General features: G+C 41.4%; 1 protein-coding gene across 3 annotated transcripts in view; it reads left to right on the top strand.

Annotated features, from left to right (window-relative positions):
• Nucleotides 1-27,212, top strand: part of exoc2 (exocyst complex component 2) — a 77,716-nt gene that overhangs the window by 14,835 nt on the left and 35,669 nt on the right. For 2 of the 3 annotated variants that reach the window (XM_038291688.1, XM_038291689.1), the window contains exons 2-10: nt 408-565; nt 3,628-3,804; nt 4,483-4,606; nt 7,054-7,167; nt 15,519-15,643; nt 21,949-22,029; nt 22,793-22,938; nt 24,665-24,746; nt 24,854-24,956. In XM_038291688.1, the coding sequence (XP_038147616.1) occupies nt 448-565; nt 3,628-3,804; nt 4,483-4,606; nt 7,054-7,167; nt 15,519-15,643; nt 21,949-22,029; nt 22,793-22,938; nt 24,665-24,746; nt 24,854-24,956 (1,070 nt within the window). In that variant the 5' untranslated portion in view covers nt 408-447. Of the gene's footprint in view, nt 1-407; nt 566-3,627; nt 3,805-4,482; nt 4,607-7,053; nt 7,168-15,518; nt 15,644-21,948; nt 22,030-22,792; nt 22,939-24,664; nt 24,747-24,853; nt 24,957-27,212 lie in introns of those variants that run through there. The other variant, XM_038291690.1, reaches the window with a different exon arrangement.

Here is a 27,212-nt window from a genome sequence, read left to right as displayed (position 1 = left end):
TTTTTTCTTAAATTTGTGTCATCATGTTTGGGTTAATTTCCTTTTTCATTTACTGTTACAGAGTAGAAATTTTTAAAAGATTGGTAAGATTTTAAAAAGCTGAGCTTTTTTGTGTCTTGACTCAAAAATTAAATAGGAGTTTTAAATAAATCAGGGTCCATTTTAGATGCAGGACAATCAGCAGAGGATCTTTCTTTGCTTTGTCTCAATTTCTACTGGCAAACAAAAAAAATTGACACAGAGAAAGGATCATTTGACCCCTCCCAGTTTGATTTCTAAAATAAAGCTTGAGTATACATTTGTTAATCTAATGCTGGCATGGAACCGATTTATGCAAAAAAAAACAAACAGTTCTGATGTTTTGTCTGGAGGCTGATTTCTGACCACCCTTCATTTGCCCTTTTCAGGTCCTGATTGATCTAAAGCTTCACTACACCTTTGGTCGACATGTCAAAAGCACGGCCACCACCACTGGTCACGGGCATCTCGCCCAAGGAGGGACCAGCATGGACCAAAGTGACCATTCGTGGAGAAAACCTCGGCACAGGCCCAGCAGATCTTGTTGGTAAGGCCAATTAAAACCAGTCCAGCATCCTGTTGCCCATCGAGCTATACTTTCTATCATGGTTCAACATTTTATTTATTTATATATATTTGTTTCTAAATACTTAATGACTCATGCTAGTCATGGCCACAACTAAAGGTACGGTACCTTGTGCACAGCAGAGCAAGGACAGCATGTTTGTGGATGTGCAGAGGATTGTGGGATATCATCTACTGTTCTGGGCTCAGTTTTTGCTTCACATGAAAAATGCCAGATTTATAACCCCACAACAGATGCTGTTTGTCGCACTTCCATGAGGAAAGGGATTTAGGATTAGGGCTGCAACAAATTATTATTTTGCACATTGATTAATCTCTTGATTATTTTTTTCGATTAAGTAATTAATAATCGCATAGCTAAAGGTTCTTTAATGAAGATTTTTTTTTTACAGCTTTAAACCAGGTGAAACTAAAACTTTTCTACTTTCATATTGACAGATGAGAAAGTTGTTTTTTTTTATCTTTAATGAAAAATGTTTATATATCTTTTTTACAATCAGTTTCTTTCCGCAAGCTGTGAAGACAATCGTCCCCCTGCAGGTAGACACAGAAACCCCTGCTGAAAATTTAAAACCTCCAGCCCATTTCTATTAACACTTTAGCAGAAACTATCCTTTAAATACTGCATGCCACATTCTTTCCTTCGTCTTTTTCTTTCAGGGTTTTGTCTTTATGTCAGTGTATTATATGACCATTTTGAGCCAGTATCTCTCTCTTAGATATTGTCATTATGGCTACATGATGACAATAAAGACTTAGGATTGACTGATTTTAAATGTGGAGGTCATGGGCATCATAAAGTTTTTATACTCTGCTATTCTAAATTATGCATACATGTCACCTAAATTAGATAAATATGTGTTTTTAAAGCTTTTCAAATATAATCCCTGATGAACTAAAGTAGATTGATGCAGCAAGATAATTTCATTTCTGTAGAGTAGACCTCACTGGAAAAGCCATCTGAACCATTTTTAACAGCAGCAGAGTCTTAAGAATAACATCTCTAATTTATTGGGTTTTAATATGTCGCTACTTTTTGTAGTTTGCAAAAGGTTATGCAGTGTCATCCTCATGTCAGAGGAAGTTTGTCAAGATTTTTAGAAACACTATTGGAACTAACAGGGCTTTTCTATCCCATTACCATCTGTTTGGCCACAACACCAGAAATACACCTAGAAGGGTTGATATGAGGATTTGTATCTAAGGTTGGTGGTGGTAGTGTCTGTGACTTACAGGGAAATGTGGTTCGTGGATGAAAAAATTAAAGAGTTGACAAGAAATTCCTTAATTTCACATTAGATTAACGTGGACAAAATCTTTCAGCTGGATGCATGCTCCTGGGATGATCTTCCCAAAGCACTTAACTTAGTCTTTTGAAAACGTATGGAGTCTGGTTTAGCAAAGCAACCTTCTACTAAAGCTTGGTTTGTAATTGACATGTCGGTGAGGTCTGCACGGCGAAATTATTTCATTTTGGGCTTCAACTTCCCCCTCTTAGGAAAATTTGTTTCTTCGCAGATAGATCCACGCGGAAACCATGGCAAGCGAGCAGCAGCTCCTGCTGGGGAGGGTTAGCAAATGTTAACATCTCGAGACTTCCTGTGATTCAGCTCATAAATATCAACACTATCAACAGATTGTGGATAAAATCCAGGAGAGAAATGATTGTGGGACTGAAGAGGCTTCGATAAAGTTCTAAATGGCTGTGTTCTCTACTTCCTCGTGTAGTGGTATTGTCAGCTTCATGTTCCTGCTGAACACACCCCCCCCCCCTGAGCGGACCAGAGTGAGGAGAGGCTGCACAGACTATAAATGCAGCAGATGCTGTCACGGGCGGCTCATTTTCCGCACAGAATGTCCGTGCGTCACGCATAATGAGCCCTTAAATCTGCCCTGAAGAGAGGTCAGCTGTGCAACCTGAATTAGATCAAAAGCTTGTTGATGGCTACAGAAGTGGTGTATTTAGATAATTGTATGTCTGTCTGGATTAGAGAAAATTAACAGTAAAATTAAACTTACTTTCTCTGGTTTAAATATCATTACTTGTGTGTTGTTGTTTTTTTTAACATTCCCCCCAGGAAAAACAACTTCATTTACTTATGTTGATTATGACCTGTATGCTCACAGCCACTGTATGTATTTATATACGTATGTTTAAAGAAAAAAACTCTGTAAAAAGCTTTTTTACGAGCCAAACAAAAACTCTTGAAACATCTTTCTCTCATTGAATGATTTAAGCATCACTTTGTCTCCACCAAAATTTTCCTTAATCCTTGCCAAAGTTCTCCTCAACAGTGCAACTGTAAAAATGTGTTTGGCAGTTCAGCTTCAGCGGACCCACACATTGCTATCCTTCAAGCTCGCTGCTCGCTGGCACAACGCGAACAGTCTATTCCTGACTGTCCACGTCCCTGGAGCCTTGATTTAGACAATTAGATATGCACAAATGTGTGTGAGTGCTTATGTATTCAAACAAAGTGGCCTGTGGAGAACAGAGGCAGGAAATGGGGCTCTAATGGGCATATTATTTACGGTTTTATGGGCTATTTGTTGATCGCCTCTTGCAGGCTTTTGTAACGTTTGATGACACACGCAAAGTGCTCCAGATCTCCTCTGTTGGAAACGTCCAAGTTATCCCTGCCTCACGAAGGCTTTGCTAGGTTCTAAAAAGAGGTTGACAGATGTAGGGGCAGAGTGCACATTGTGCCAGTAATGAGCCACTTAGTACTGAGGAGTCACTCACATTAAGTTTAAGCAGTTGAGTGAAAGGGAGGAAGATCAAGGCCACCCATGCTAGTGGTGACCCCAGCTTGAGCTTCGACCCCTGTTGACGGTTTGGCTAAACTTGCTGATGGACGTCAGCGCGGTCTGAACAAGCTCCTCTATGCTGCCCAGTGTTCGTGTCCCTGTTTCTGTTGGTGCTCGCACCACATGTATTTATTTATTCTCTCAGTGTGTATCTCTATATCTCACCCGTTTCACCTTTCGCTCCCCCCCCCCTCCTCTCCCATGCTCCTTTTCCAGGTCTGTCCATCTGTGGCCATAACTGCATGCTGACGGCGGAGTGGATGTCAGCCAGCAAGATAGTGTGCCGCGTTGGCCCTGCTAAAGATGACAAGGGACAAATCATCGTCACCACCAAGTCTGGAGGCCCTGGCACCTCCACGGTCTCCTTCAAACTCCTAAGGCCAGAGAGGATCGGTAAGACTTGGAAGGAGGGAGGGAGGAAGAGAGGGAAGGAAGGAAGGAAGGAATCTGTAGGTAGTAAGCTGTAGGAGGTGGTGCAGTTATTGAGGTTCTCTACATCCTTAATCATCAGTTTGTTAATTTTAGGCAACTGTCTAAATTATTTTGAGGAAGGAAGGAAGGAACGAAGGAACGAAGGAAGGAACGAAGGAAGGAATCAATCAATCACTCAAGCAATCATTCAATCAATCAATCTGTAGGTTGTAAGCTGTAGGAGGTGGTGCAGTTATTGAGGTTCTGTATATCCTTTATAATAAGTCTCTTATTTTTAGGCAACTGTCTAAATTATTTTGATGAGCAAGAAGTTGGAAAGCTGTTAACCCTCTGAAACAACACAAGCCTTTGCATTTTTTATATAAATTCCAAAAATGATTAAAATCTATATGCCTCAAATTTTTGATTAAATCTAAATCTGGCCTGGGACTGGATCGTCCAACACAAATATTCCTCAATCGTTACTCATCCCCTTGTGGTAGGAGCTGTAATTTTAGAGTTCTCAAAGGTGCTCCTACGCACAACGGAGATATATCCGTACAGTGTCACACATTTAACATGCGTACGAAGAGTAAATATGTCTGTTCATGTGCAAATGCATCTGGGAAGTGTTGTGACTACGTCCCGCCTGTCATGCAGGTATCCTGGAACAGTCTGCCGTGTGGGTGGATGAGGTGAACTACGACATGAGGACAAACCGCAACAAAGGAATCTCCCCCTTCTCTCTGCGTCCCAGCAACCCGCTGGGCATCGAGATGGACAAGTACGAATGGACAACATGCAGAAACACTCACATGCCATCTCACCGCCATAAACACCACTGCTCTCCAGTCACTGAGTCATGGTTCAGATCTCTAAACAGACCCAAACTCTCCCCATATGCCAACATTTGAAATCTTAAGCCAGCATAGAAGTGGCTGGACTGCTCCACACAGGGAGTGGAAACAATGTAATTGTGTATAAAGTAGAAAAGCGATAAAGAGACATTTGGAAAAAAGACTGTGGGAGCAAACCTCCCATGAACAGAGCAGGCAGCGAAATGAAGGCTTCCACGCGTCGGGCAGGGAGGGCAGAGCTTGTAACGTATAGCTTGTCTTGTCAAGTTCTGACATTTCTGGCTTAGTATTTGTTTGGCTTAGAGGGGCTGAGGGCAAGTGACCGCTCGTGGCCAGAGACAAGACCCCCATAAACAGGCTGTTGCATTGACTGGCTCCCAGAGATACATTAAACATTCACCGCAGCGCGTTTCCATGTTTCCCTTTCACTGTCAGATTAAAGCTATCTCTGTAGGAGTTGATATCTAACACAGAGGCATTTAGAAGAGTCTGTGAGGTTGTGTACATTTTTCTGCAGTGATCTCACTTTTAGGGCTTTCAACTGTGTTTAGTGCTCTAAGTATTTAACAGCTTAAAAACAGAAAGGTCAGTTATACCTTCCACTTGTGAAGGGTTTCTTTAAAACCCTGCCATCTCTGGCAGAAATACTTAACGCAAAAATTAAACCTGTTCATGTAAACATTTAATTTGAATTGATTTTAAGATTTAATCAACCCCTTAAATACAATTAAGTTTAAATAATTCAAAAGATTCATTCTTATTGATTATGGTTATCAGAAAAATAAGAAGAGATGATCATCTTGTTAACATGTAGATATTATTGATAATTGAGATAAGGATACAAAAGATAAAATACATATATGAATAAGTGAACTATAATTACTTATGCCCTTAAACACAAATTTAAAACTTTTATTGGTACAAATTTTTTTTTTACTCCTATCATATCTAAATAAAATTGGAAGTAAACCACAGGTATATTTAATGTTATATATTAATGCGCTAGATTGAATGACTTAAAACAGCTAAATGCCAAAATTTAAACCAAATAAAAAAGTTCTAAGCTTGCTTTTTGTAAAAGTTGGTAATTGAATATTCTGTGTTTTTTTTAAGAAAGGTTTTTCAATCGGTGAGGGCAATGGTTAAAAAAATTAGACATTTTTCCCTTAATCCTGTCATTTTGTAAGTGAATCTGATTGCTTAGAAATGTAATAACTCACAAAAAAAAAAAAAACATCTGTGTTTTTCATTTTTCTAAATACATGCCATGTTCTTTGCTGGGCCTTGTTCTGGGGTTAAAAACACTTGCTTTGTTGCATAAAAGAGAATATTCTTGCCATCTGTTCTTTTTCTGTTTGATTCAGAATCGCCTCAGTCTGAAAAAATCTGCACCAACTTTTATGGTCAGCGGTTGTTATATTTACCTATCAAGTCTAAGCCAAGTTTACATAAATATATTTCTGTGTGGTATAGTTTCATAGAGGGAGAATCAAGAATAATTGGCTCGGACTTCAGACACAACCAGACATCTGTTGTGCTGTTATGTACGTAGCAAAAAATTTTGCAGTATATTAGGTCAATCTTTCTGGAAAATAAAACCCATTTAAAATATGTGAAATCTTATGTTTTTAATTCCAAATATAGAAACACCGTTGCAGGTGTCTAAATTAAGGTTTATTGGAGATGCTTTATTATTGAAGAGTTTTTTTCTTAATGTAAATTTCAATGAAAAACAGTGTCTAATGGGATTTTTATCCAGTCTGATATATAAAAACACCAATAACTTCAGTTTATTGATCAGCAGCATCATATGTGAAAAAGCCAACTCCTCTTTCTGCTTTTATTTTATTTTTAAGCACATCTAAAAGTCTTAATTGAACTGAAAATCAGCTGTAAAGACTGAAAAGAGAAGAGCAGGAATCCTTGTGTTCTCATCCACGGGAGGAAACCTTTGGTTTCTTATGCATTTGTGCGCAAACACCACCGTGGTTGTAGATGGTTTTCCTCTTCACATAATTAAATGCTAAACTCTAATGTGAGACGTTTCCCTCTTTAGATATGTGTGTGCAACTGCTGGGTGGGTGGTGATGCTGGGGATGTTGGTTTGTGTAGCCCACAGGTCATTAGTAGAGATCAAGCTTCCCTAATGAGTACTGGGTCCTCCAGGGGCATCCAGGCGTCACACACTGCACTTCCCACGCCAGGCTCTCCCAGCCTCATGCTTCCTGGCTACACGCTGCCCCCTGCTGGAAAATCAACTCACATTATAAAGATGATCCTCTAACTTTACAATGAATGGATTTGCAGTTCACTTGTTTTATTTATTTCACGCAATTTTATATTGCATTTATTGCCTTAATATATTTCCTTGCAGGGGCAAAGCTGCACAGAAAGACCTGGAGCAGATATTTCCAGGAATGAGTGGAGACTTCACCAGTGAGAACTTCTCTGCCTCGTGGTACCTGATTGAGAATCATTCAGGCTCCAGGTAGGTTCATTGCTGTGTCTGTTAAAGCAGCCATCACAAATAGAATGACTCATCATCCGCTTAAAATATGAAGTTTACTTGGTGTCTTTTTTTAATTACACAGAAGTAAAAACTAAGTTATACCTTGTATTGGTTACACAGGGGAAATAGTAAAAAAAAATCTAAGTACAAAAGGCCATAACTAATAAAAATACAAGACATTGTAGTAAAAGAAAAATATGAAACCTTTCCCACTTTTTACTCTAGGATGTTGTTTCTATACACAGCTTAAGTTATAATTAATAAAAACGTTATATTACTGCACTGTCGATAAAATTACTGATTATTTTACAAAAGATTCCTCAAACTACTGCATCCACATTTTGAGGTAAATGAAGAAGTACATTTTGGACATAAGTGGGCAGCATGATGCTCCACCGTTCCCCCCTCCACATTGCATATCTTTCCTGTTAGTTGGTTTGACTTGTCAGCTTTATATACAAACCATTTCTAAATACAATGTTTGTACAGACTTTCCTATTTATTCATAGTAGTATTGAATAATTTCCTCATAGTAAATGAAAGTAATTGTGTTTCTTAAGAAGCTTTTTTATTTTTGTTTGGTATCCTATTAAATCTTATTTTAACTATGAATCCAAACCAACTAAGTACAGCTAACTTAAATAATGTTTTATAATTTATTTATGAAGAGCTTTAAAAACCAAAGTTCTTTTAGAGGTATTTATGAATTGAAAGAAAGACAAAAATAATACAAAAGTGAATGAATTGGAATAAATAAAAAAAATGAAATTTCTTATCTTAATGGTTCATTCTGAATCCAGTCAGAAAATGTAACTGCTGAGATAATTAAATTGATTTAATAGGATTTAATGCAGTGTTATAAAATAGTTTTTTTAAAGTAAGAATATATTATCCGATTGATCTTGTTTGATCTCGTTAATTTACTGCTTCGCTCTAAATCTTATTGAAAAGGCCCTCTGTATTTTGGTTCTGATGCACAATTCACAATTTTATTTCTTAACAATTTTCTGATTTTTGATTTCAAAATGAAGAATCCATATGGTATACCGCTGGGAATAATTCCTATGTAAACACGCACTGAAGGGTAAAGCAATCATGTGAGGAATTTGAATGTAGACCAGTGATTCCCAACAGGGGATACTCTTACCCCTAGTGGTCTGTGTGTGAAATGCGAGGGGTACATAAAAATATTTTATTTCTCAAGTAAAAAAAAAAAAAAAAAAAAGGGCTGGAATCTGTTCTATTTTGAGGACCCAACTTAAAAAATAAAATAAGCTTTTTTCAACCAAAAAGTAAGTTATTCTTATATGTGTGAGTTCCCCTTCAGCTTTGATTCAAAACCAAGCAGAGGAACAGACTGGATGTAGAGAACAGCCTGAGATCAGCTGTTTTTACAACTCTGATCGGAGCAAGCTAAGGTGTCATGACTGGTGAAAACAAAGTAAAACGAAACAAAGTAAAAAAAAAAAAAAAAAAAATGGAGTCAATCTGACCATAAATTTATAGTATAAGTTTCCAATTCCTCAAGTTTATATGTGATTACAGGGGAGCTCCTGTTCTATTTCATCCCTACTGACCGCCAGAGGGCGGTGCTGAAAGCACTGAATGTTCCCTTCGGGCATGCGCAGTTCGAGTAATTATACCAACAGAGTCACACCTGTGACACCGGATGACCACTCAGAAGCTATATAGCCTGGTGTCATCCTTTGCTCTGCTCCTTTTTTCTTCTCGCAAGCGGTTCGCTAACTTCCCCGTTGTCTGAAGCCCCTGTCTCTTGACCGGAGTTGCGGTTATTCTCCGCCCTCCTAGGGCTGCAACGGGTCGATTCTGAAGATTACGGAAGGTAAGTGAGTTGTTTGCTGGTGATGGTAGCGTCCGCGCCCCCTCTCCCGGCTCACGACTTTAGCTTTTTACCTACAGCTTCGTGCTGTTTTGTTCCGAACTGGTGACGGCAGCGTTTTCGCCCCTACTCCCAGTGTGAATAACTTCACTGCCGAAGTTATATACGGCTAACGTAGCTTCTTTAGTTTGTTGGTGTTATACCTGGTGACGGCAGCGGTTTTCGCCCCCTCTCCCAGTATATTCCCTACTTTTGCATCCTTTTTTTCACCGGTCTGCGCTGCTATAATTACTGACGGCCGCGGTTTTCGCCCCCTCTCCCAACCAAGTGTGGTCTACTTCGTTGCCGAAGTTGGAGACGGCTAACGTTGTTAGCCTTTTTTGGTTTGTTTGCAGCCTTCTTCATCGGTCTGCTTAATTATAAATGGTGACGGCAGCGTTTTCGCCCCCTCTCCCAATATCAACCTTTTTTTGCAGCCTTTTCGTTGGTCTGCTCTCTTAATTGGTGACGGCAGCGTTTATCGCTCCTACTCCCTACTTAAGTTGCCATACAGCTAACGTTGTTAGCTTTTTTTGTTTATTGCTTTTATACCTGGTGACGGTAGCGGTTCTCGCCCCCTCTCCCGGTATCGGCCGCCTTGTGTCCGCAGCCTCTCTTGTTTTATCCGCTATAATTGGTGACGGCAGCGTTGTTCGCTCCTACTTCCAACTTAAGTTTCCATACAGCTAACGTTGTTAGCTTTTTTGGTTTATTGGTTTTATACCTGGTGACGGTAGCGGTTCTCGCCCCCTCTCCCAGTATCGGCTGCCTTGTGCTCGCAGCCTCTTTCGTTTCTCTGCTGTAATTGGTGACGGCTGCGTTTGCGCCCCCTCTCCCGATTTTCGATAACTTTCTGTTCTTTAAGCCTTGTCGGCCTTCGACATGGATGGCTCTCACAGCTGCATAGATTGTGGGGCTGCCCTGCAGGCAGAGGATGGCCACGACCTGTGCCCTACCTGCCTTGGACATGAGCACCTTTTGACACCTTATGAACTGCAGCTTTATGCCCCATGCAGTGAGGGTGGCCCGGTTGGCCCAGTTGTGCCCCCAGGAGGGCTCGGACCTTCCGCCCTCTGGGCAGGTGGTTCCCCCCAAGCGTTCTAAGCGCCGTGGTGGGACCACAGCATCTGTGCCCCTCCCCCGGAGGAAGCGGGCCAAACCTGACCAGGGCCTGTCCACAAGGGTGGAGCAGTTGTCAGCAGAGCTGGCAGAGATGAAGTCCTTGTTGCAGACACGGCAATCTGATCCCTCGCTCCCAGTGGTTGGGCTCTCTTCCCCACCAATGCCCGAGCTGGTTGTAGAGGATGACGTTATCTCTCTGGCTGCCTCCGCTTCTCATTTTAGAGATGAGGAGGAGGCAGGGTCCTCTCAAGCCTCTGAGGCTGGTTCATTTTCATCTCAGAGTGCGGTTGGAGAGGCCGGTGACGGTTCCATGCGGGAGGTCATGTCTATGGCCCTGAAGCAGCTGCAGCTGGAACTCCCACAAGGAGAGGCATCCAGCTCTGGCAGTGCTTTTTTCAGACGTGGAAGGGCTCCTACTCCTTTTTCTGTACCTCCATCAGAGGAGTACCTGAAGGAGTTACACGCCTGTTGGCGGGAACCGAGAGCGCTGTCGCGTCTCTCCTCGGATGGTCGTGTATTAGCTGCCATGCATGAGTCAGTGAAGGCCGGCCTGGACCGTATGCCAGCAATTGAACCAGCTGTTGCTTCACTGATTGTGTCACCAGATGAAGCCCTGCGTCCTGATGTCCGGTGCCCGCGGACTCAATGTCGGGTTACAGATGACCTCCTCTGTAAGGCGTACAATGCAGGAGCGCGTGCTGGCCGCCTTGGCAATTCCCTGGCGCACCTCATGTTTGCCCTGTCTGCATCTGTTCAGGACACTGGTGGTGCAAGTGCGGCGTATGGTTATAGTGACGCAGCGCTGCAGGCCTTCGCGCTGATGACCAGAGAGCTTGGACGGGTCATGTCTTTCCTTGTCCAAGCTCGTAGACAGGTCTGGTTGGCACAGTCTCCTCTGACTGAAGCATGCCGTAGGACCCTCAGGGGTGTCCCGGTTGTACCAGGGGAGCTGTTTGGATCAGCTGCCTTGGAGGCGCTGGAACGGACTGCTCAGGCACGTCAGACTAGCCAGCAGCTTTCCGGCCTTCGCAGGAGCATACCTGCCTTTCCCCAGCGTTCGGGCCGCCCTGCCACTACCCCCAGCGTTCAGCCACGACCTCAGACCGGTGGCAGACCTGTTGGTTCCTATCCCCATGATGTGCGGCAGAGACCGAGAAGGGACTTTCGTGAGCCAGTCTGCCGCCCTGTTAGACAGACCCGGGCCTCAAATCCTGGACGCCCTCCCCCCAGAGCCCCCAGGGGCCGTGGGGATAGAAGATGATGCCACCGGGCCAGCCGTCGGACATTTTTCCCATCAGCAGCTGAATTTCTGGGCTGCTCATGCCGTAGATCCATGGGTGGTTGCCACCTTAACCAATGGCTACAGGCTCCAGTTCCGACGGCGGCCCCCCCTCTCACACCGGGTCAAGGTGACTGTCATCACAGACCCGGTGAAATCTCAGGCACTAGACCAGGAGCTTTCCGCCCTCCTTGGCAAGGGGGCAATCGAGTCTGTAGATCCTCTGCAGCAACCCAGAGGCTACTACTCCACATACTTCCTTGTGGCCAAGAAGACCGGCGGTTTTCGCCCCATTTTAGATCTAAGGGGACTGAATCGGTACCTGAAGGTCCTTCCCTTCCACATGCTCACCATAACAGAGGTCCTTCAGACCATTGTGGCGGGAGATTGGTTTACATCAGTAGATCTGACAGACGCCTACTTTCACGTGCCTATTGCGGCAGAACATCGCCGTTTTCTCAGGTTCGCCTATCGGGGGCGCCATTGGCAATTCCGGGTGCTCCCATTCGGGCTCTCCCTTTCCCCGAGGGTGTTTACTCGATGCGTGAAAGCAGCCCTCTCTCCTCTACAGGCCTCCGGAGTCAGGATTCTGCCATACCTGGACGATTGGCTTCTTTGTGCTCCCTCTCAGGTAGCTGCCTCTCGGGATACGTCCCAGCTTCTACTTCATGTGTCAATGTTAGGCCTCAAAGTCAACTTGGCAAAGAGTTGTCTGGTTCCATCTCAGACAACCACCTTTCTTGGGATGCATCTGGACTCTGCTACCATGATGGCCCGTCCATCTGTTCACAGGGTGGACGACATACTCCAGCTTGTCCGTCGATTCAGACTGGGCAGGGAGTTTCCCTACATCACCTTCCTGCGAATGCTGGGCAAACTGACATCAGTCACTCGTGTCGTGCCCTTAGGGCTGCTCCTTCTGCGTCCTTTGCAGCGATGGCTCAACAGCTTTCGCCTAGACGCCAGGCTGCACAGGCATCGCAGGCTAATGGTGACCAGGAGCTGCCTCCATGCCCTAGCTCCTTGGCGAGACGGGACCCTTTTGTCCAGTGGTGTTCCAATGGGGCTAGTAGTGTGTCGAAGGGAGGTGGTCACCACGGATGCCAGCCTCATGGGCTGGGGTGCCGTGTGGCAACACAGAGCTGTTCGGGGTCTCTGGGACCCAAAGGAGCGCACCGAACACATAAATGTGCTGGAGCTGCGGGCTGTGCACATGGCCCTCAGGTGCCTTCTGCCCCACCTAGAGGGAAGGAACGTGCTGATTCGGACAGACAACACCTCTGTTGTTTATCATATAAACCACCAAGGTGGCACCAGGTCAGCACGTCTCTTGAAGGTGTCGAGGGATCTCCTGGAATGGGCGTATCCCCGTCTGTGTACCCTGCGCGCAGCGTATCTGCCAGGACGGCAGAACCAGGTTGCGGACTCTCTATCCCGCCAGGCACCTGCTCCGGGAGAGTGGTCTCTTCACCCCGACGTAGTGCGCATAATCTGGAACCTCTTTGGGCAGGCAGAGGTAGATCTGTTCGCCACAGAGGAGTCGACCCATTGCCCCCTATGGTATTCCCTAACCGGGAAGGCGGGCGCACTGGGCCAGGATGCACTGGCTCATCCATGGCCGCAGGTTCTCCTGTATGCCTTTCCACCCCTCTCACTGGTTTGGCCGACTCTACGGAGGGTTCTCGAGCAGGGCCACAGAGTGTTGCTGGTAGCTCCGTTCTGGCCAGCGCGGCCGTGGTTCCCGCTGCTTTGGAGTCTGTGTCACGGTACTCCATGGCGTCTTCCAGCAAGGAGGGATCTGCTGTCTCAGTTGGGGGGACAGATATGGCACCCCAACCCTCAACGTCTCCAGCTGTGGGCATGGCCCCTGGGAGGCTGACTGGGTGTTCAGACACCGTGAGACACACCGTATTGAGTGCTAGGGCTTCCTCCACTCGGCTGCAGTATGCGAACAGATGGCGCCTCTTTTCTCAGTGGTGCTCTGCCCACAATGAGAACCCGCTTTCCTGCTCGGTGCCCACTATTTTGGAGTTCCTCCAGTCTCTCCTTGATAAGGGCCGCTCTCCTTCGACCCTTAAAGTGTATGTTGCAGCAATTTCATGTCTTCACCGAACTGTTGACAACCGTACAGTGGGGCGCCATGAACTGGTTTCACTTTTTCTGCGTGGTGCTCGTAGGTTGTGCCAGCGGCCAGCCCCACGAGCCCCAGATTGGGATCTGCCATTGGTTCTCACAGCTCTGTGCCACCCTCCATTCGAGCCTTTGGCACAAGCAGAACTCAAGTGGCTTTCCTGCAAGGCTGCTTTCCTGATGGCTATTGTCTCAGCTAAGAGGGTCAGCGAGCTACATGCTCTTTCTGTCAGCCCTAGGTGTATCAGGTGGAATCCAGATGGCTCTGGTGTTACCCTGTGGCCTAATACTGCGTTTGTGCCTAAGGTGTTGTCTCCTTTTCACCGTAACCAGCCATTGCGGCTCGCTCGGTTTCAGCCTCAATCTGGTACAACTGAGAATGAGTCGGAGTTGTTGTGCCCAGTAAGAGCGTTGGAGGCATACATTGCAGCCACCGCCAATCTGAGACGCTCGGACCAGCTTTTCCTATGCTATGGGGGTCCAAGGTTAGGCTGTCCTCTTTCTAAACAGCGTCTGTCCCATTGGATTGTGAGTGTCATCTGCCACGCCTACGCTGCAGGTCACTGCTCCCTGCCAGTCGGTGTGAGAGCACATTCCACCAGGAGCGTCACCGCTTCCTGGGCTGCTTTGAGAGGTGTTCCGCTGGAAGCTATATGTGCTGCTGCTTCATGGGCTTCCCCAACCACCTTCACCAGGTTCTACAGTGTCAATGTGGCTGCCCCTCATCCCCTGGGTCAGGTCCTTTTACAAGGTTCTGCTGGGCCTCCTCTGTGAGGTATGTGCTCAGGATTCCTTGTGACATCGTTGGCATTAGTCATTCAGTGCTTTCAGCACCGCCCTCTGGCGGTCAGTAGGGATGAAATAGAACGAAAGTTACGTATGTAACTACGGTTCTATGAATCCCGGATGACCGCCAGAGCTTCTCTGTCACTCAGAATCCTTGCTTTTGCGAGAAGATTCTGTAGGAGCAGAGCAAAGGATGACACCAGGCTATATAGCTTCTGAGTGGTCATCCGGTGTCACAGGTGTGACTCTGTTGGTATAATTACTCGAACTGCGCATGCCCGAAGGGAACATTCAGTGCTTTCAGCACCGCCCTCTGGCGGTCATCCGGGATTCATAGAACCGTAGTTACATACGTAACTTTCGTTTTATAAAGGCAGATTTATAGTATGATTTTATTTAGCATTTACTTTGATTCCTTACTAGCTTCTGGGCAACATATTTATGTTGTTTTTAATTGGAGTTAGAAAGAATAACATGCCAAAGAATTAAATGTTTAAGTTAAAAAGAGTAAATAAAATACATCTTATATATAATTAGTTATTGTAGATTCCACTTTTGGAGAATCATCAATACTTTTGACTGAGAGGGGTGCTCTTGGTAGGAAAAAACTCTCAAAGTGTTACACAAGTCAAAAAAGGTTGGGAACCACTGTTGTAGACAACAAAAACCTTTTTTACATTGTGTTTTACAAATTCCTTAAAGTTCATCCCAACATTGTCAGCTGGTTGTTCCGAGATCAGAGCGCTGTGTAGACAAGGTAGACTGTTGACCCTACAGATTGTCGGGGCAGAGGAGAGTTATTTTGGACTCTCCTGGCTTCCTCTCCCCCCCCCCCTGCTTAGCCTTCCAGTAACCCAGACCCCGAGGATCCAGCATGGCCAGGGGCCTCTGTTTGGACCTCAATGGATGACTGTTTCTTCCTGCAGAGGAAACCTCACTCAAGAGACTGACACAGAGACACACGTAGTCACCGTCGCTCAAACTATTTGGCCAGACAATGTGTGAAAGACATGCAAACATAAATAAACAACAATCTAATTTAAGTTGTTTTATGTTTTTTTTTTTCTGTTCATATTCGGTAGGTTATTGGTCATTTGTTGATTTAAAGTTCTTTTGTTGATGTCTTTCTTGCAGTTTTGAGCAGCTAAAGGTTGCAGCCAATAATCTGAAGAAGCACGCTTCTAAGAAAAATGAGGGGAGTATGGCATCTGTAAAAGGAGGCCTCAGCACGTTCTTTGAGGCTCAGGATGCTCTGGCAGGTAAAAAATATGTTTTTCCAAACATGCACAAACTTTAGGTCATGTGCTTCATGTCTGATCTCAGAAATAAGGTCCTGGTTCGAGGGAAATGTGTGAGTTTTGGCAGTTATAATAACCCCCCCCCCCACCTCTCGCACACTCACCCACCAAACACACACATCTGTGTTTTAGCGGCGGTTGATTAAAGAGGTTCATTTGGACGGTGTGTGAAAACCCTCTTCTCTTTGCTACAGTTAGAACAGCCAACCACAACACAGTTAAATCACCTCCATCAAAATGAAATCAGCTCTCACCTGTCACACACGGCCTCGGTCGACTCTGACAAGTGGTTAGAAAAGCAAGCACACTCGCTGACCTTCAGATGCCAAAAAAGATTTCAAGGTGGCAGAGTCCGATCGCTGTCGCTCTGCCAGGTACCTCGAATCAATTGTTCATTTCATCATTCATGCCTTTGTCTGTTTACGCTCTGCTCCCGCAGCAGCCACTCAGTTACTTCCCTTTACTATTTATATGTACACTTTTCTGCCTCCATCTTTATTATTATTGCTTTCCGTGTGTTTGTGCTCCAGTCGGAGGAGAGGCAATGTTTTCATTGTTAGTGGCTGAATCTAAATAAACGGAGCAGCCCAACACAATGCGAACCAGAGTATTAGGACTGATAGAGCTGATAATGGAGCCAATATGACCAATGGGAACAATGCAGAGTCATTCTCACGTTCAGACTGAGCGTGCCTACTGTGTGCCCACTGACCCAATGGGAAGTGTATGGTCTGGAGGGGTTGTAGGAAGCAGTGCACCGTGTATGTACTAAACTGACCTCTGGCCCAAATGGAATTAAACCCATGGTTGATAGAATATATAGATTCAGGCATTTTTTTGTCTATTCATTTATGGTTGAAGTGTGAAAGATGTGTTTGAAAAAGTATGTTCAAAAGCTTGGAGAGTCACCTTTAACACTCAGTGGTTATTTTGTATATGACTTGTATCATTATGGGTATAATTCTGCACACTTTTTCTTTGCTACACTCTTCCATGACTGTGACCCGGCGTGGGCCAACCTCTTCTGTCATCCAGATGGCTTTATGTCTGACTTATGAATACTTTGGCTTACAGACACTCCAAGAGTGCAACGTGCACAGATGCAACAAGCTCAAATCATCAGGATGTCAGCATTTTCTCAGCATTTCTTTTCTCTGCTGGGGGTTTTATAAAGTAGGGCCAACATTAGATGCATTGGTATCTAAATTTTTTCCTTTAACTATCCCAAACAAGTTAGTCTTGTTAATTTTTTTAATGAATAGTCTTTAACTCGTTAACTTTATGTCATTAACTTTAACCTTTAACTTAACTGATATCTGTAAAACCTATGATTGAGATGTTTTTTTTTTTATTACATTTTTTTTAAATCGGTGGTCTAACTTTAAATGAGCTAACTGACCAGTAAAAAGTCCAGCAAGTGCTTTAACTATCAGCATTGATTAGATTGGTAAACTGCTCCCATTAAAAGGCCATCTTCAGTCCTCTCTAAGCTCCAATGTGCCTTTTTTTCCACAACCATAGCTGTGTTTCCATTGCAAATGTGCCAAAACTTTGCCAATATTCTGTCAATGTTGAATATTTTCATAGTTTTGCAGTTTTCATAAAATAAGAAATGTAATTAAAACTACATTTGGAAAAAGTGATTATCCTCCTACTACTGCCTGTCAGCTTCTTCATCTTTTTTTTTTTTTTTTTTTTTTTACATTAACATCTAATTATTAATTATCTGACTCATCTCATTCCAGAAAAGTGTTTTCCATTGCAGCCTTAAAAAAAAATAAAAATAATTTTTTTTTCAAAAGCCTCATGCATGCAAGAAAACGTTTTATTAGGTAATATCAATAGAAACACAGCTGGCAAAGGTTTCTGGTTGTTCTCATTTAAAAAATGCATGTCTCTTAATTATTGACTCACCTTAAGATGAGTTACTCTGAAAGTAGTTGAATGAAACCATTGTTTGGAACGTTCTCAAGAAATTTTAGGGTTAAGGGATATTTTTTTCCAGTGGTCAAATAAAACAAAAATAACAAAACCACCAAAATAGAAGTTAAAACTTCATTTGTTTTAAATACAGACCTTTCAACTTACATCTAATGACTGTTTCCAGACACTAGTACTATAATATAAATTGCAATTAAATTTGTGAATTTTTTTGAAAACCTCAGAGTTATATTTGACTTCCCTCTCATCTGTAGAGGACTTTTGTGCATTCTCAATAATGAAGTATACTTTGCATTCACAAGAAAAACAATAACTTTTTGTTTCCTCTGATACAAACAATTAAAAGTTGCATGTTTGTAGTGCTAAATTATATCTTGAAGCATTATATTCTGATGTGATATAGATTTTGCATGTATTTTTTCTGAACTTTTCTGCATCCTCAGCAAATTTGCTGTAACTTTTTAAATTATTTTTTTTAATTATTATTCATGGAGTCAGAGCAGCAGGACCGAGTAAAGAAACATTATCTTAAATCTGAAACAGGAGTTAGTACCCCCTATTCTCCAATGTTATGTTACTTTCACGATTGATTTTAAACAAGTTTTTTTTTCTTCTTTTCACCCCATAAAAATAAACATTCTTATATTTGGACCAGCCGCATGACTTGAAAGCTAATTTTCAAACTTCTAGAGCCCATTTCTTCTAGCTTTGACTCATTACTGCCCTGAAGCATCTTTCTCAAGCCAGAATTTGGCTCTAAGTCTTGAAAAATGATGCAGTGGTTCAGAGCGGGTTGCTGGTTAGAGGATATATTCTTTACACTGCGTACGGTTTGCCAAACCAACATACCAGCCGGCACGCACCCTCTGATCTTGCCAGTTAAAGCCAGCCCTGCAGAAGTTCTGCTTAACCCGGCTGTCTGAACTACTGTGAATCCCTTCTTTGTGTCTCGGAAGAGTTTGGCACTTGTCGGTTGTTCTGAGTCAGTCCAGATGAAGCTCACCTGAGATGCAGCTGTTGGGATTTTAAGGAAATTTGCACCTCAAAATTTGCTGTGTTGAAAGTTGCTGCTGAGCCTCCAGACACTGTCAGTCACCATCATGACATTCTCGTCTACCGTCTTGTTTACATTCAGCTCACACGCTTGCATGTGAGAGTTTTATTGATGACTTTAATTGAAGGGCTGGGGCTATTTATAATGCAGCGTGCAAGGTGGAAAGAAGGAATGAATGCCAAACAAGGGCAAAGAAATGAGATGGATGGAAAACGGGTTAGAGCAAACTGCACTCTGAGGTTTACTTCTTCTGAACACTTTTCTTGTGCTCACTTAATGGATTCTAGTTATTTGAAATTTAGCTCACTATAAGAATTCCAAAATATTATTAGTCAAATCAGGTGTTTTGTAATAAAGACTTTTACATTTACATTACGTTTGGGATCTGGATGCAAATAACTTTTTTTGTATGGATGTAGTTTATATTTCTTTCAGCAGCACATCATCAGGCCACAGAAAACATAGTATTTTCTGTCAAAAAATGATTTATTTGTATGTATAAAACACGGAAAGCTTCAAATATCTATTTTGGGAAAATACTGTTGTACCAGAAACAAACTGAAAGGCAAAAAGAACAAACAAACAAATTAATTTATTTCAGACAATCTTGTAAAATGGCAGCACATACAGACAATATCAACAATTTCACATCTGTGTTTGAAATTTTACATTCCCTGCCAACAAAGAACACGATGATGGACACCAGTAGTTCAAATAACATAAAACTTGGAAAAAATTAAAAATAAATAAATAAAAAAAAAAAACTGATAATTTTGTAAAAATAAAACATTGATTTTGGATTTTTTTTTTTTAAGAATAATTCCAAAAACAAACAGTCCCAGACCAATTTAAGTACCTTGCTCAAGAACATACCTATCAACAGGTGCAGAAGTCTGACTGAACATTTCCTGAACATTACAGAAAACACTTGATTTCTGTGATTGCCTCAAAGTGTTGCTCAACAAAATCTTATTTCTTTATTTCTTATGTTTATTTACGCTCTTATTGAGACAATAGGGGAAAGCAAGAATGCAAACAAAGGTTTTGAGGGTTTGCAAACGTTCATTATTAATTATTGTCATCACAGTGATTGATAATTCATGTTGGGCTAAAACAAATTCACAATTAATTGATACACTATCAATGCCCACCACAAGTTTTTAGTAAAAAAAATGGTAATAAGATGTAAAAGATTTTAAACATTATAAAATCTTACCATCCCCTGGCAACGGTTTAAGGAGATAAAGTAATAGAATATGTGGCTATCAGCTAAGGAATTTAAGACCATATTTGATCATCTCTAGATTAAAATACAAAGTTTAAAAAAAGCCTGAAATACTGTCCTTTAAAACAGAATCATATTTTGTGGAAATGGTAAAAAATGGGATCCATTAACCTTCTGACCAGCATTTAGAAACTGGCCTGTTTTGTTTTAATCATCTTAGTCACATACTAAAAAATCTAGTTTTTTTTTTTTTTTCTATTCAAAACATCTAAAATCAACTATTTTAGTTTATTATTTAGGAAAGTCTTTATTTGGGGGAAGAAAAAAAAAAAACTCGGATAAACAGAAAAAAATTTACAACCAAATGTTGCATGTCTCATTTTCCCAGGCACATCATTTTTAAGCAGTCCCGTCTTTCATTTTCTAAATTTAGTTTTGCATGTTGGACATGATCGATTTTTTTTTTTTACATTAGGGGAATTATCTCATGTGAACATCTTCTAGCTGCTGAAAAACCTTTTCATCTTGGAGTCAGACTGACAAGCAAAGCCAATTCTTCTAAGACACACTGACTGTGGCTGATTGAATGAGTGACAGCCTGCGAGGGAGGAGCGAGTTATTTCTGCAAAAAATGATGAAATTTGAGGTTTTTCATTGTTGTGTGAAAAGGAAGTCTCCCAGTGATGCAGGAAACGGAACAGCTACCCTGCTCCAAAAATGAAAGATTCCCAGGGCCTTTTCCCTGCGTCTCCAGCCTCTTCAGGAGTCAAAACATCTCCAGCTTTAGAAACCAGGGACACTGTATTTTTATTTTCGTGCTTTTTTTTCCCCTCTATGAACGGTTCCAGGAAGTGAAGCGGGAGCTGCGACTCTTCCCCAGGACCTGCCTTCATGTTTTCTCCGGATTCAGACCTAATGTTTAGCTTAGCTGTAACGTCATTAGGCCTCTCAGTATGAGAGGACAGGCAGCTGGCAGTGGGGCAAAGGGCAGTCTGGAGACATGAAGCAGACCTGCAGTGTGTGTGTCATCCTTTGTTTTTGGCCCCATCATTCCACATACACACACACACACACCGTCTCTCTGCTTATTTCTGTCTTAACCTGCGTTTGGTCACATTTAGTGCTGGTTTCTAGTGACGTCTTCGCTGATTATTCGCCGGTGTATTTGAACAGTTTGTCTCAGTAATATTTCAGTCTGCCCCGATGCTTCCATCTGTCTGATTAGAGCCATATTTGTTTACGGAAAACTCCCCCTTTGTCCTTGTTTATAAAACTAATCTAAAAGACATTTTTAAGGCTTAAGAATAAATGTTTCATGGTGGTTATTATTTCCACAGATTGAGTTCTTGTGCATGTTGGTGCTGCTATGCAAGAAATTGTCTTTTAAAGCCTCTCCACTTCTTCTCCACTCTGTCAATAAACCCACCCTCAGCTCTCAGCACCCAGCTGCCCACTACTGAACACCATTTATTTATTCACTGGGGTAGCCCCACCACCCTCTCGCCCTCTTTTTTTCCCCCCTCATTTCCACTTTTTCGAAATTCCCTCTCCGCCATGAAGCTCTGTATGATCAGTGATGGCTACAAGCCATCAAAGAGTTCCTGCCCCCCTCTCACTCTCCTCTCTGCTTCTGTCATTTTTGGCATAAAAATATGTTATTTTAAAAACAAATGAGGCATTTTAAATTCATATTAACCCCCCCTCCTGGTTAAAGGGCTTCAAATGTCCCAAAACCACCAAACTGTCCTGTTAATAGCTGTATTTGGGCGGCTCCATCCAGGCCAGGGCACTGTGGGAACTGCCACTGCTGGGTTCAACAGCAGCATGTATGATCCGAGAACCACTGAGGTTATCTCACATCTACCACTGAGGTAGAGCCTGTTTGTTGTTTTACTTTCAGTTCCTGAAGCTATAAATGTTCAAATCTTTGGATATTTGTCCCACTGCAGTTTAAAGAGCTCAATCATTTCTTTTTAGATTCCCTTGCTTTGATTACACTTTTTAATTTCCTATCCTTTGTCATCATTGTAACCCATTCTCTTCTAGCGATCCACCAGAGGCTGGAATCGGATGGCACAGAGAAGGTGGAGGGATCCATGACCCGTCGACTGGAAAACATCCTAAATCGTAAGAAGAATTTTTAATTCAGCATAAAAAATCAGGCTGTGCGTTAATAAAATAGGAGTCAGAAAAAGTGAAATCTGGAGATCGGTGTGTCCTCTCATCAGACCTTGTGTCCCAGCCTTGTAGGTCATACATGTTAATGGGGCCACTCTACTGTGAGGTCAATAAGTTGGCTCTTTTCCCTTAGTGAAGAGTAAATAAACCTCTTAGCCGGACGTATCTTTCATCCCTACCAACCCGGACGTAAAGGCTCACGGCGCAATAGGCCTACAGCTCTGTTCACCCCCCATGCATCAAAAACATAGCACCAGTCAGCCAATCACAAAACAGCCTTGTTAAACGTCTGCTCCTTAATAAGTGAGGTTGGTGAGTGAGAGATGTTCAATTTACTAGTTGCTCACCCTCATGCTGCTTTTCCTGCGGCAAATTTGTTGTGGGTGGGGGGTTTTGTTTTGATTAGAAGATCTTTGTTTTTTTCTATCTGACGGCCGAGCAGAGCCCACCCACGAAGCTCCATCGTTCTTTCTAACTCCCACCAAGTAGGCTAAGAGATAGTTGTCACTTTCTTTTGAGCATTTTAGTTCCTGCTCCTATTGCTCCTTTTTAGTGTCTAATAACATCCCGAGCCAGAGGAAAACCAGAAACCGGGACTATGAGGGAAATGTGGTGTTTAACATTTATTTATCCAGCATCCCAGTTTCTCATTTTCTCCCACCTCCTTCGCTCTCTCATAACTTTCTCTCACTCCGTTTTTTTTTTTTCACAGGAGCGAGCGATACAGCAGATACTCTCTTCCAGGAGGTCCTGGGTCGGAAGGACAAGGCTGACTCCACACGCAATGCGCTCAACGTGCTGCAACGGTTCAAGTTTCTCTTCAACCTGCCGCTCAACATAGAACGTAACATTCAGAAGGTACTTCACAGGAACATGAGGAATCCCGGCATGTAAACAGAAAGGGCTGAATGCAAAATTAAAGCCACCTGTTTTTTTCTGAAACACCAACCTGTTGAAGTTGCAAGTTCTCAAGAAACCTTTAATGCAGACTTTTTATTTCTCTTTATAACAAAATGTAGTTGTTAAAAAGATAAACCCTTATTTAGAAAATGCTCCTGTCCATGATGCTTCTCTTCATCTTCGCATTTCTTTGTAATGGTCTTTGTTGCGAATGTTTTATGTTGGATCCCTTTTCCTTTTAGACATTTGATTCAGATGAAGATGGCTGTTTGTATTTTTTCTTTTAAAAGCCACAATTAGAACAGCGATGTCTGCATACGCTATATGAAAAAGAACATTTAAAAAACACTGGGCTTCTGGTAGATCAGGACAACTTTCAGAAGGGGTTGGAACATTTGGTGCTTAAACAGAAAGGTTGCAGATTATCGGACTCTAGTGAGGAGCTAAAAGGAGCCCATCCTTTATGTGAGGCCTTGTGTGTCCTGCAGTGCTTTAATATTCACTGGGTTGTGCTCCTCATGTCTGATGTTAGGAACCACTAATGTCTGATAGAATCAGGCAACACTCAGTTCAGTTATGGAACAGATTAATCCAGGAAAATGTTATATAGTTTTGCAGCTCAGAGAGATGTTACGAATCAGTTAACCCCTCCCCTCAACGCAGGTTATGATGGAGCCATGCAGAGCTTTGTGATTAGAGAAAAACAAAGTAGGAACCAGAAGCCACCTGCCTGCTGCTGGAATGCATTATAAAATATTATTATGTAAAAAAAAGTCAGACATAAACAAAATCTGTCAGACTGAAGCTGAAGATATGGACCAGATCCTGTTTTTTAAGTTCTGTGTGCATCAGATTTATGTTTTATTTTTGTAACTTTTTTTCTGACAGGAGTAAAATGTTCACATCAAATCAATAGTTATCAAAAAAATGAAAAAAATGATATATTTGATATATTTTTAAAAAACCAAAGGCTGGTTTATTTATTTCCCCACACTTACTGGTTTTACTCTTAAAAATAAAGTTAAAATGTCACCATAACTAGAAAGAAACCTTCACCTTCTGAAAGCATTGTATTATTTAAAAGATTTATCTAAATTTAAATTTAGAAATGTGCATTATTTTTGTAAGCATCAGTATGGAGTTAAAATTTCTAGGGTCACGACAACTTTAAATGGAGTCTGACAGCATTTGTTTTTTAAACAAAAAGTAAAAAATAAAGTCAACCTAAAAAAGGTAATTTTGAAATATTTATACAATTAACAAGTAACCAAGCATACTTCATTAAATCGTTAAATGTACCTGCAGGTTGTTTGTCTGTCTGCAATGATTTTAAACAGCAGATAAAAATCCGGTTTGTTCATCTGAAATCCATCATTAAGAAAAAGAAGTCGCCTATATACATTTCTCTTCCATGATTTTAAAGTTTTACCTCTGATTTTATTTTAGTCCATATTTAGAAAAAACACAAGCTAATAAGATGCAGATTGAAACTGTTTTCCATGCAGTTTGGCTTTGCTGCGGCTCCATCTGTCCTCAGTTTGCCTTGTGTATTTGTTTTGAGGTCCAGATTGGGTGACTTTCAGCCAGAGGGGGGAGTTAGAGAGGCTTTAATACACAGTTGGTGTCATGATTGATGGGTTATTAAAAAAAGGCTGCATTATTAACTGTTTGTTTGACTTTCTAGGGGGATTATGATGTGGTGATCAATGACTATGAGAAAGCCAAATCTCTTTTTGGGAATACTGAAGTTGCAGTTTTCAAAAAAGGTATATTTTCTCTACACATTTGGGATTTTTTTTTTTTTTACCTGAACCAATACATTATGCTAATAAAATCAATGATGTTAAAAAGGTGTTTTTGTTTTGATCTCCAGTTTATGCAGAGGTTGAGACAAGAATCGAAGCTTTAAGAAACCTCCTGTTGGAAAAACTGCTGCAGACACCGTCGACACTTCATGACCAGAAGAGATACATCAGGTCTCTCCATGGTTCTGTAATCCTCCGTGGTTGTTCGGCATCATCTGTCTTTCTCTTTGTCTGTCCAACCTTTGATTTCTTTTACACAAAGACTTTGCCCTTGTGCTTTGAACAGTCATCATTTTGCGTTCAACCCCAAAATATCCAATACAAAGTCATGATAAATCTTTTATATTTTGTTCTTGCTCTCATTTTGGTTACTTTTATGTGTGTTTATCTTTGTTTACAAAAACTTCAACCTCCTTCCATGGCCATTTTTCTTGTTCCTTTTCTTTTTCTTTTTTTTGCCTCTCACTTTCCTCTGTTCATGAATCTTCTCATCTTTCTTTTACATGGCCCACTTGTTTTGGCTTCTATTTTTCTTCCCTCCTCCGCCTTTCTTTTCCTCCTTTTTCCCCCTCCATCTCTCTGTCCCTTCATACTTGCGGTCTGTGCCGATTTATTATTGTTAGTACCAACCTGTCAGGATCACAGAGACCAGCTCCCGACCACATGGTAACATCTTTCATCCCGGTGCATTAGGCACAGCTCCTAACGCCCACTCAGCTCCTGTTTACCATTCGTGTGGAGGGTGGGAGCTGGTTGCATTTCTTCGTGTAGGTCTCGCTCAAACTTTTGTAAAGATGCCACTTAGTGAGAAACAAAAGAGCAGCTGGTTTACTGGATGACGGCAGTAGAAACCAAGCCAAAATCTCAACTGACATCCCAGAGGACGCTGAAGGGGTGTCCGGGAAATAAAAACTCTTTGGAGATGAATTAGGATAGTCAGAATGGACTGGAGTTCAAATCATCAAAGAATGCTCTTAATGCTTGATTTCTGGCTGAATACACACACAAACACACACACACACACACACACACACACACACACACACACACACACATATATATATATATATATATATATATATATATATATATATATATATATATATATATATATATATATATATATATATATATATATATATATATATATATAGCTCTGATGGTCTCTACCATGCCAGCCTACGTTTCTTTTTTTTTAAATAAAGCAAATATAACTGTGTTATAATTTTGTTGGCTGGACCACTGAAAAGTGAAATTACTGGCTACTCTCAACCTTGAGGTATTCATTGTGTTTATTTGGAAGCATCTGAAAACAGAAAGTATGTCCTCTAACATCTTTAAGTATAAAAAAAAAAAAAAAAAATTGGTCTATGCAATATAAAAATTAGCCATACGATGGATGGGTGATCTGTCCAGGGTGTACCCTGCCTGGACAGGCGCTAGCGCACCAGGACCACTCACGATCCCACTTGGGATAAGCGTGATGGAAAATGGATGGATAATATAAAAGTTATGTATATTTAGTTTTGGTAGTTTGATACATTTATTGTATTTATTATTTTCTTCTGATAAATCTTTATCATTTATTAAAGGATTTAACACGTTTTTACTCACATCATTTTTAATTTATACATTAGTTATACATTAGTAAAATGTAGATTTTCACCAGAGCCTACAGTAAATGTCAATATAATAAAGGTAGTTTTTTTCTTGCAAGATGTTTTTGCTTGAATTATTTTTTTATTATTATCATTATTTAAGGTTTTTAGTTCCTGATGTTTTGTTTATGAAAGAGTTATCATTTTCAAGCATAGACTGATTCTCTAAATCTTTGATAATTTCTCTTTAAAATAAACTTTATTTTTATCCAAAAGTAAATTTTTTTATTTAATATGTCTTTAGATTTAAAACAAAGTAAAGCTGAAATGAATTTCATTGTTTCTGTGCCTTAACTTGTCAAATACCTTAGATTCTGATAGATGTAAAGTTCTTACTCTATTTGCTTCTACAGATTACATGGATGTTTGATTACTGTATCTCAGTTTTCTATCAGTTTTTCATTTACCATTTAGGATTGCTAAACTTTACATTTCTTCTCTATTGTTGTTCTTTTGGCTTGAAACATTCTGATTTAACTCAGATATATATGTTTTTATTTTTGGTACAACACCAACAGGGACATCATAAAGAACTATCCCAACTTTCAAGGATTGGATTATAGGCCTGAAAATGTCATCAGCTTTTTAAACATTTGGAATCAACTTGACTTTATTTTACCATATTTGTGTCATTAACTTTCATTTCCTTGCTTTTATCTTTTGTATATGCTGGTAGAAATGGGGAGTTTTTTTGGAGATTTTGGATGCGTTTTCTCTCTTTCTATTAGAAAACACTTATTTTAAGATTAACATAAAAATAACAGCAGAA

This window comes from Cyprinodon tularosa, unplaced genomic scaffold (genome assembly GCF_016077235.1).
Source record: "Cyprinodon tularosa strain WSP-4 unplaced genomic scaffold, ASM1607723v1 ctg30, whole genome shotgun sequence".
Classification (NCBI taxonomy): Eukaryota; Metazoa; Chordata; class Actinopteri; order Cyprinodontiformes; family Cyprinodontidae; genus Cyprinodon; species Cyprinodon tularosa.
Note: the sequence above shows the minus strand (reverse complement) of the source record. Positions and strands in the feature narration are given on the sequence as shown.